General features: G+C 45.1%; 2 protein-coding genes and 1 pseudogene across 2 annotated transcripts; 2 read left to right on the top strand and 1 right to left on the bottom strand.

Annotated features, from left to right (window-relative positions):
- Positions 1 to 6,222: 6,222 nt before the first annotated feature.
- LOC146635598 (histone H4-like) lies at positions 6,223 to 6,562 on the top strand. The gene has a single exon (XM_085350187.1). The coding sequence runs from the start codon at positions 6,223 to 6,225 to the stop codon at positions 6,538 to 6,540; it is 318 nt and encodes a 105-aa protein (XP_085206313.1). The 3' UTR covers positions 6,541 to 6,562.
- Positions 6,563 to 8,876: 2,314 nt separating this feature from the next.
- Positions 8,877 to 9,287, bottom strand: LOC146635597 (histone H3). The gene has a single exon (XM_085347790.1). It carries the CDS (start codon positions 9,285 to 9,287, stop codon positions 8,877 to 8,879), a length of 411 nt encoding a protein of 136 aa, XP_085203916.1.
- Positions 9,288 to 9,680: 393 nt separating this feature from the next.
- On the top strand, positions 9,681 to 10,306 carry LOC146635596 (zinc finger matrin-type protein 2 pseudogene; annotated as a pseudogene).
- Positions 10,307 to 10,625: the final 319 nt, after the last annotated feature.

Genomic DNA, 10,625 nt, shown 5'->3' with positions numbered 1-10,625 from the left:
GTTTTCACAGTTCTGCCTCTGTGGTTTATGATGTCTATTATTCCATGCCATGTGTTGTTGCTGGACAGGTGGGACCCCTTTTCAGGTCAGCTCGAGCAGACCTGTACAGAGCTCTGTCAACAGACCTACAGGGAGTGCAGAATTATTAGGCAAGTTGTATTTTTGAGGAATAATTTTATTATTGAACACCAACCATGTTCTCAATGAACCCAAAAAACTCATTAATATCAAAGCTGAATGTTTTTGGAAGTAGTTTTTAGTTTGTTTTTAGTTTTAGTTATTTTAGGGGGATATCTGTGTGTGCAGGTGACTATTACTGTGCATAATTATTAGGCAACTTAACAAAAAACAAATATATACCCATTTCAATTATTTATTTTTACCAGTGAAACCAATATAACATCTCCACATTCACAAATATACATCTCAGAATCAGAATCAGAATCAGAATCGTGTTTATTGGCCAAGTATATGTGCAGACACATACAGGGAATTTGGTTCTGGTAGATGGTGGCTCTCAAGCACAGCAATGTAAATCTCACACACACACACACACACACACACACACACACACACACACACACACACACACACACACACACACACACACACACACACACACACAAGTGTCTATATATACACATTACACATACATACACAAAGCTATGTAAACCAACTATAAATAACGAATCTAAACTTATATACATAAAATACAGAAATGAATGAGGTGGAATGAATACTACAAAATGTACATAAGGTGCAGTTGCAGTCTGGCAGTGGGAGCAGTGTGACAGGTCAACTGTTAAGAAGGGAGATGGCGAGGGGAAAGAAACTGTTCCTATGTCGGGTGGTCCTGGTCTGCAGGCTTCTGTACCGTCTGCCAGAGGGCAGCAGATCAAAAAGTCTGTGTGCAGGGTGTGAGGGGTCTGCGATGATTTTCCCTGCCCGTTTCCTGGTTCTTGAGAGGTACAGATCCTGGATGGAGGGCAGGGGGGCGCTGATGATCCTTTCTGCTGCCCGTACAGTCCGCTGCAGTCTGCTCCTGTCCTGTTTAGTGGCTGCTCCATACCAGACTGTGATGGAGGAGCACAGGACAGACTCAATGACTGCAGTGTAGAACTGGATCAGCAGCTCCTGTGGAAGACTGTACTTCCCCAGTTGTCTCAGGAAGTACATCCTCTGCTGGGTCTTTTTGAGGATGGAGTTGATGTTGGTCTCCCACTTCAGGTCCTGGGAGATGGTTGTACCCAGGAACTTGAAGATCTTCACAGTCGACACCTGGCTGTCTGATATGGTGAGGGGGAGCAGAGTTGAGGGATGTCTCCTGAAGTCCACTGTCATCTCTACAGTCTTAAGAGTGTTCAGCTCCAGATTGTGCTGACTGCACCAGAGTACCAGCCGCTCAACTTCCTGCCGGTATGCAGACTCATCACCATCTTGAATGAGGCCAATGACAGTGGTGTCATCTGCAAACTTTAGGAGTTTGACAGCAGAGTTATTGGAGGTGCAGTCATTAGTGTAGAGGGAGAACAGTAGTGGTGAGAGGACACATCCTTGAGGGGCACCAATACTGAGGGACCGGGTTTCAGAGGTGATCTCCCCCAGCCTCACTTGTTGCTTTCTGTCTGTCAGGAAGCTAGTGATCCACTGACAGGTAGCTGGTGACACGCTGAGCTGGGAGAGTTTGGAGGAAAGAAGTTCAGGCACAATGGTGTTAAAAGCCGAACTAAAGTCCACAAACAGGACCCTGGCATAAGTTCCCGGGCGGTCAAGGTGTTGCAGGATGTAATGCAGCCCCATGTTCACTGCATCATCCACTGACCTGTTTGCCCGGTAGGCAAACTGCAGAGGGTCCAGCTGGTGGCCTGTAATGTCTTTCAGATGGGCTAACACCAGTCGTTCGAAGGATTTCATGACCACAGACGTCAAGGCGACAGGTCTGTAGTCATCCAGTCCTGTGATGGTGGGTTTCTTGGGAACAGGGATGATGGTGGAGCGTTTGAAGCAGGAGGGAACTTCACACAGCTCCAGGGATCTGTTGAAGATGCGAGTAAAGATGGGAGCCAGCTGTTCAGCACAGGTTTTGAGGCAGGAGGGTGAAGACGCCATCTGGTCCGGGGGCTTTCCTGGGCTTCTGTTTCTGGAATAGTCGGCTCACATCCTGAGTGTGTATTCTTAGTTTCAGGGAGGAGGAAAGGGGGGTGAGAGGTGTGGTGGAGGTCGTTGAGTCTGGGATGGAGAGGGTGGTGGTGGTCGTTGAGTCTGGATTGGGGAGGGTGGGGGTGGTCGTTGAGTCTTGATTGGGGAGGGGCAGGGTGAAGGGGGGGGGGGGGGTGGAAGGTGTGTTGGGGGTCAATGTCTGAAGCAATGTCCCTGGGGAGGGGAGGGTGGGGCGTGGGAGTCTGTCCGTCTCAAACCTGCAATAGAAAGTGTTTAACTCGTTGGCCAGGTCTTTGTTTGCTTCCACAGGGGGTGGGGGGCGTCTGTAGCTGGTGATTTCCTGCAGGCCCCTCCACACTGACGCAGGGTCGTTGGCTGAGAGCCGTTCTTCCAGCTTCTGGGAGTAGATCCTTTTAGCTGCTTTGATCTCCTTGGTCAGTGTGTTCCTGGCTTGCTTGTACAGGACCCTGTCACCACTTCTGTAGGCGTCCTCCTTGGCCTTACGAAGATGTTGGAGTTTAGGAATGAACCATGGTTTATTGTTGTTGTATGTGCAAAAGGTCTTTGTTGGCACACACACGTCTTCACAGAAACTGATGTATGATGTCACAGTGTCCGTGAGCTCATCTAGGTTCTCAGATGCAGCTTCAAAAACAGTCCAATCAGTGCAGTCGAAACAGTCCTGCAGTTCCTGCTTTGCTGTGTTAGTCCACTTCTTCACAGTTTTGACTACAGGCTTGGCACGTTTGAGTTTTTGCCTATAAACTGGAATAAGATGATCAGAATGTCCCAAAGCTGCCCGGGGCACAGAGCGATAGGCATCTTTTAGAGTGGTGTAGCAGTGATCCAGTATGATGTTGTCCCTGGTGGGGCAGACTATATGCTGTCTGTATTTAGGGAGTTCGTGGTTTAGGTTTGCTCTGTTAAAATCCCCAAGAATAATTGTAAAGGAATCCGGGAATTTCCTCTCCAGGGTAGTAATCTGGTCAGCCAGCTCGCACAGTGCGTTGTTCGCGTTGGCCTGTGGAGGGATGTAAACTCCGACCAGCATGAAGGAAGAAAACTCCCGCGGTGAATAAAAAGGTTTACAGTTGATGAGAAAACTTTCCAAGTGTGGGCTGCAGTGTTTCTGTAACACTGTGACATCAGTACACCAACCTTCATTAATGTAGAAGCAGACTCCACCACCCTTTGTTTTCCCTGAGAGCTCTGTTTCGCGGTCCGCCCGGTGAAGTTGGAAGCCCGGCAGATTTAAGACAGCGTCTGGGACTCGCTCACTGAGCCAGGTTTCAGTGAAGCAGAGGGCAGCAGAGCGTGCAAAGTCCTTGTTAGTCCGGTTTAAGAGCAGTAATTCGTCGACTTTGTTTGGAAGAGAGCGGAGATTCGCGAGGTGAATGGAGGGGAGTGCCGTGCGGAATCCTCGCCGACATTCAAAAAAAAAACAACAACAAATCAGCGACCAATATAGCCACCTTTCTTTGCAAGGACACTCAAAAGCCTGCCATCCATGGATTCTGTCAGTGTTTTGATCTGTTCACCATCAACATTGCGTGCAGCAGCAACCACAGCCTCCCAGACACTGTTCAGAGAGGTGTACTGTTTTCCCTCCTTGTAAATCTCACATTTGATGATGGACCACAGGTTCTCAATGGGGTTCAGATCAGGTGAACAAGGAGGCCATGTCATTAGTTTTTCTTCTTTTATACCCTTTCTTGCCAGCCACGCTGTGGAGTACTTGGACGCGTGTGATGAGCATTGTCCTGCATGAAAATCATGTTTTTCTTGAAGGATGCAGACTTCTTCCTGTACCACTGCTTGAAGAAGGTGTCTTCGAGAAACTGGCAGTAGGACTGGGAGTTGAGCTTGACTCCATCCTCAACCCGAAAAGGCCCCACAAGCTCATCTTTAATGATACCAGCCCAAACCAGTACTCCACCTCCACCTTGCTGGCGTCTGAGTCAGACTGGAGCTATCTGCCCTTTACCAATCCAGCCACGGGCCCATCCATCTGGCCCATCAAGACTCACTCTCATTTCATCAGTCCATAAAACCTTAGAAAAACCAGTCTTGAGATATTTCTTGGCCCAGTCTTGACGTTTCAGCTTGTGTGTCTTGTTCAGTGGTGGTCGTCTTTCAGCCTTTCTTGCACTGAACATAAGTTCCCTGCAATTTCTGAAGAATATTACAGTAAATCTGGCTGAAACTTGGCCCAGACGTACAGTAGGTTTCCCGGAGGAGGGATGTGTTGAAAGTTGGACCTCAACTACTCAGGATGATTTTTAATGAATTTCTGAAATTTCCATAATTGTAGTGTATTGGCTGTATTGAATTGCATATAAATGTCCATTAATTTCTGAGTAATTCTACAGTAAATCTGGCTGAAACTTGGCACACAGGTACAGTAGGTGTCCCAGAGAAGGAATCTGTTGAAAGTTGGACATCAACTACTCAGGATGATTTTTAATGAATTTTTGAAAATTGACACAATTGTAGTGCATTGGCTGTATTAGATTGAATAAATGTTTCCATTAATTTCTGAGGAATTCTACAGTAAATCTGGATGAAACTTGGCACACAGGTACAGTAGGTGTCCCAGAGGGGGGATGTGTTGAAAGTTGGACATCAACTACTCAGGATGATTTTTAATGAATTTCTGAAAATTGACATAATTCTATTGTATTGACTGTATTGCATTGAATACAAGTACCCTTTAATTTCTGAGGAATTCTACAGTAAATCTGGATGAAAATTGGCACACAGGTACAGTAGGTGTCCCAGAGGAGGGATGTGTTGAAAGTTGGACCTCAACTATTCAGGATGACTTTTAATGAATTTTTGAAATAAACATAATTGTAGTGCATTGACTGTATTGCACTGAATATGAGTTTACTGTGATTTCTGAGTAATATTACAGTAAATCTGGGTAAAAACTGGCCCAGAGGTAAAGTAGGTGTCCGAGAAGAGGATTGTGTTGAAAGCTTGGCATCAACTTTTAAGAATGATTTTTAATGAATTTTTGAATATGCAACCAGACTGTCACGATGGCTGTATTGAGCTGTTCCATTGTAATTTGTGTGCGCGCGTGCGTGTGACTGTTCACGCGCGTGCGTGTGTGCGCGAGTCTAGGCTTTCAATCAGAATATAAAGCGAAAAGGCGCTACCGTAAAGACTGGTGTAAAAGCGCAAGGAAATTTATGCGGCGGATAGGAGGCGGCTGGCTTGACCGCGGCTCACAAATGACGGCTCACTTTACCGCAGAGCGGAGCACCCACTGGATCCAAGGGAAGAAAGCTTTGTGGAAAAAAATGAAAGGGGGAGCCCGAACGGGAGTGCCATACTTTAAACTTGTGTTTGGGGATCTTGTGGATCAGTGGAAATTGGATGGCTTAAATATTTTACAATTAAACTCAAAACAGATATAAAATAAAATCAATCTAAAAAAAATGAAGGTATGATACAATATAAGGCTGTGGAAAAAGAAGAAAATCAGAAAATAGTTAAAAAGATATATGACAAAGTAATATCCGAGAACATGAGAGATACAGTGTGGCTTATCTCTGTCGGACGTCTCCCAGTAAGAGCTGTGGTTCTGTGGAGTTGCTTCGTTACTACTAAGAAATGCCCTATGGAGAATTGTGATGAAGACGAAACTCTTGATCATCTTTTGATATCGTGTTACAGGACGGTTGAAATAAGAAGGAGGATGGAAAAACTAGGTTTTAATATTGAAAATAATATAAAATCAGTAAGATACGGTTTGTTTAAAGAAAAGATGAGTGAAAATAAAAGAAGATTGTTTTGGCTGGCGATGTGCGTTATAAATGTACACATATGGAAAACAAGAGCTAAATGTGTTATAGAACAAAAAGTGTTAAGTAGTTTCACCGTATGTAAAAACATTGTAACGGAGCTGAGAAGAAGAAAAACGAGAGATATGAAATTAGGAAATGACTTGCCGTGGGAGCTTTTATTATTGTAATATGTAAAATAAGATGCGAATAATTTGTGCATGGTGCTTGTATTATGTGTATTTGTAATTGTGAATTTTGATATTTAAATAAAATGATAAAAAAAAAAAAAAGCAAGGGTGGCAAAGGACTCGGTAAAGGAGGCGCAAAGCGTCACCGTAAAGTTCTCCGTGATAACATCCTGGGCATCACTAAACCGGCCATCCGCCGTCTGGCTCGCCGTGGCGGAGTGAAGCGTATCTCCGGTCTGATCTACGAGGAGACCCGCGGTGTGCTCAAGGTGTTTCTGGAGAACGTCATCCGTGACGCCGTCACCTACACTGAGCACGCTAAGAGGAAGACTGTGACCGCCATGGATGTAGTGTACGCTCTGAAGAGGCAGGGCCGCACTCTGTACGGCTTCGGCGGTTAAACTCCTTCACCCCAATCCACCAAACGGCTCTTTTAAGAGCCACACACTTCACTTTAAGAGCTTTCTTCTGTGATTGTGTTATTTTAGTCATGTTTGTAGTGATCTATAATTATTATTAGTCTGAACTTCTTTAATCTGCTCAGCTGTCTTGTTTTTAAGTTTTAGTGCAAGTACAAACAATGAGAATGTTTATGCTCTTAGTACACAGATGTCTGTTTTTACAGCAGGTTTATAAAACAAAAGTTTGGGTGATAACTTTACAATTTAAGTCAGTCAGATTTGTATTCATGTAGTAAAACAGCTAAATGTGTTGCACACACTGACTAACAGGCCCACTTCAGTTCTAGTGTGAACATAAGTTCGGATTAAATATTTAGTTTCATTACTTTAAGCAAGTGTACTCTCAGAGGTTGTGAGTGGCTCTTAAAAGATCCGTTAGTTGGTTGAGGACAGTCGCTGGATTTTCTTTAGCTTTCTCATTCTTCTTGGCCTGGATGTTGGGCAGCACACCACCCTGAGCTATCGTCACTCAGCCCAGCAGCTTGTTCAGCTCTTCGTCGCTGCGGATGGCCAGCTGCAGGTGGCGGGGGACGATCCTGCCTACATGCTATTCTACGTGCTTTTAAACCATTTAAAATTACAGCTCATAGTTTTATATGTGACTTATATAATGCTAAATTACTATTAAACAAACAGACAAGTATTTTAGACTTTAGTTTACTTCAGCCATATTCCATATAAAAATAGAGCCATAACAAAAGAATATGACTTTACGGACTTAACAACATTACTTCAGATATAGTACACCAACATCTGTTATATTTTGGCACTAAGGGAACACTGAATGACCTGGTGGTTTTTGTCCATAAAACTACTCATCTAAGATTATCGCAAAGTAAAAGATCTCTCAGCAAAACTATGCAATATTTTAGGCACTACTTCCCCGATCAAATCAGTCAGCTGGGATTTTTTTTCTTCTAAACATGAACTACAGTTACAGAAACAGACATGGACTACTGGTGCCCCACACAACAACTCAATGTCCACTATGTGAAGCAGCCAAACACATGCCTGCTCCTCTCGGTAACCGAGATAAACTGGTGGCATATTGGTTTTACATATTTACTGTCCAGTCTCTCCTGGTGGACATGGCATACAGCAGCATTGTTTAATCTCATTTGAGTCATTGTTACTATGTGCATATTAGTATTGTACAGCACTTTAAAAACACACCTGGTAGACCAAAGTGCTATATAAATAAATAAATGATGATGATGATTGTTGACCTTAGCCATGTTTTTAGTCTTGTGAGAGCACTGAAGCTTCTTTCAGCCTCAGCCGAGGATACTGGGATGACTGAAAGCAGCCCGACAATTGTCACGATAATAAATACTAGTTAATCTATAACAGGGGCAGATCTAGAGAAATTTTTTAAGGTGGCAAAGAAATTAAATGTTGTGGCAAAATCAAAGCCTTTTTTCCCCCAAACACATGCAGGTGGTTACATATGGTTTAAATTATTTTTTGGAAAACAATCACATTGTCACATGCTTAAATTACACAATGTCAGAAATCTACATTGTCATGAACAAAAATTTAAACCTAATTTTTCATGATTTGTTGGATTAACCCACTGAGATCTGCAATACAACCGGCCATTTTTGACTCCTTTTGAGTTTACGTTTGTATTTCACCCTCAAATTGTTTCATTTTATTTTTTTCCCCTTGCCTTGTTTGGTGTCATTCTTTTCAGCTCAACTGGATTTAGTGGTTTTTCCTCACTGACATACTGCATTAGTATTACTGAAATCACATGGATCTTAAAATCCTAGTAGTATTTTTTTACAATAAAGAACAAAAAACAAACAAAAAAAAAACGACATGTTGAGTAAATGTTTATAACTTGAAATGCAAATATAGGTTTAATATAAATATGACATTCTTGAGTCACCAACATTAGACATAAGTTTAACAGCCTCCGTAAACTAATAGCCTGGCTTGAGGCTGCTGTTTTCTCTGACAGTTCAATCAAAATTAGAAATGCTACTCTGGGAGACTGAGAACTTAATAGTAAATGGTCTGTATTTGTATAGTGCTTTATTTAGTCCTTAAGGACCCCAAAGCGCTTTACACTACATTCAGTCATCCACCCAGTCACACACATTAAGACACTTATGATGAATTCAACGTTGATGCCAACTGTAGTTTCTAGTATAGAAACAGCAAAAACATTTAAGTGCGAATACGACATTAATATAAAAACAATAAAGGAGCGAGCTCTTGATAGGAGTGAAGTGGCTCTGAAAAGAGCCGTTGTTGGTAGGAGAGCGTGCAGCTTAAGCTCTCTCTCCGCGGATGCGGCGAGCCAGCTGGATGTCTTTAGGCATGATGGTGACCCTTTTGGCGTGGATGGCGCACAGGTTGGTATCCTCGAAGAGTCCGACCAGGTAAGCCTCGCTGGCCTCCTGCAGAGCCATGACAGCAGAGCTCTGGAAGCGCAGGTCGGTCTTGAAGTCCTGAGCGATCTCGCGGACCAGGCGCTGGAAGGGCAGCTTGCGGATCAGCAGCTCGGTAGATTTCTGGTAACGGCGGATTTCTCGCAGAGCCACGGTACCGGGCCTATAACGGTGAGGTTTCTTGACGCCTCCGGTGGCCGGGGCGCTCTTACGAGCAGCCTTGGTGGCTAGCTGCTTCCTGGGGGCTTTGCCGCCAGTAGACTTGCGAGCGGTCTGCTTGGTTCTTGCCATTCTTCGTCTCTTTTCTTTTAACTGTGCTAACAGCAGAAAATGTAGCAAACAGACGAGACTCGCTGCTCTTAAAGTGTGTGACTGGCTGTGACGCGGTGCCGCTCCGGCTCGTGATTGGTGAGGGGCTCCACGTGGTGCTCAGCACCGTTCAGAGGAGCACGGCCCCGCCTCAGTGTGTGCCTCTCATTGGAGAAAAGTGCATTGAATATGCGCGCTGCCGCAAGCCTCTCTGCGATTGGTGCGTGACGAAGCTGCTCTCTGCGGAAATATAAGCGAGGCTTTGAGCTGATCGGGCCACATTTTCTCTTAGTCTCGATACTACGAAGAGAAGAACCTGTCAAAATGAGTGGTTGCGGCAAGACCGGAGATTTTTTCCGGTCAAAAGTAAACAAGATGGCGTCAGACAGCGGGTCGAGTAAAAACGACTTCCGTCGGAAATGGGACAAAGACGAGTACGAGAACCTCGCCCAGAAACGTCTGGTGGAGGAGAGGGAGTACGAGCGGCGAGATGGAAAAACTGCGCCGCCGGTCAAGCGGGACCTCCTGCATCACCGGGACTACAAGGTGGACTTGGAGTCCAAGCTGGGGAAGACCATCATCATCACCAAGACCACACCGCAGGCCGAGATGGGCGGGTATTACTGTAACGTGTGCGACTGTGTGGTCAAAGACTCCATCAACTTCCTGGATCACATCAACGGCAAAAAACATCAGAGGAACCTGGGCATGTCGATGCGGGTGGAGCGCTCGTCTCTTGATCAGGTGAAGAAGAGATTCGAGGTGAACAAGAAGAAGTTGGAGGAGAAGCAGAAGGAGTACGACTTCGAGGAGCGCGTGAAGGAGCTGCGGGAGGAGGAGGAGAAGGCGAAGGTGTACAAGAAGGAGAAGCAGAAGGAGCGGAAGCGACGGGCGGAGGAGGACGTGGACTTCGAGGAGGACGAAGAGATGGCGGCAGTGATGGGCTTCTCTGGCTTCGGCTCGTCCAAGAAGAGCCACTGAAGCTCCGCCTCTCTCAGGCAGGAAGCAGGTTTCTGCCCCGCCCTCTCTACATCAGGCGGAGGTTCGGACTTAGGCGGAGTGGCATTAATGTGGCTAGTTAATAGGTATGCCCTCATTGTCATCTGTTGTGATTTTATTTTGAAAGGATGCTTCCTGTTATGCTGCAGAGTGCACGCGAGAGTTCAATAAACAAAGTCACCTTTTGGTGTGATGTTCCGGTGAAAGCCAATGCACCACGTGTGATTATTCCTCCGTCTAGACAATATAAGTATCTTCAATATTCATGCAGATTCCGCTGGGAGACCCGTCTCTGCTAACAGGTTATGGGCCCAGGAAAAC

This window comes from Diplotaxodon limnothrissa, linkage group LG3, assembly GCF_057381915.1.
Source record: "Diplotaxodon limnothrissa isolate DT_005_m linkage group LG3, D_limnothrissa_male_GT1.1, whole genome shotgun sequence".
NCBI classification, from domain to species: Eukaryota; Metazoa; Chordata; class Actinopteri; order Cichliformes; family Cichlidae; genus Diplotaxodon; species Diplotaxodon limnothrissa.
This window is presented reverse-complemented; position numbering and strand designations above follow the sequence as displayed.

Excerpts from the sequence above, each read along its gene's own strand:
- LOC146635598 (XM_085350187.1), top strand. The coding sequence starts at position 6,223 with ATGATAAAAAAAAAAAAAAGCAAGGGTGGCAAAGGACTCGGTAAAGGA.
- LOC146635597 (XM_085347790.1), bottom strand. The coding sequence starts at position 9,287 with ATGGCAAGAACCAAGCAGACCGCTCGCAAGTCTACTGGCGGCAAAGCC.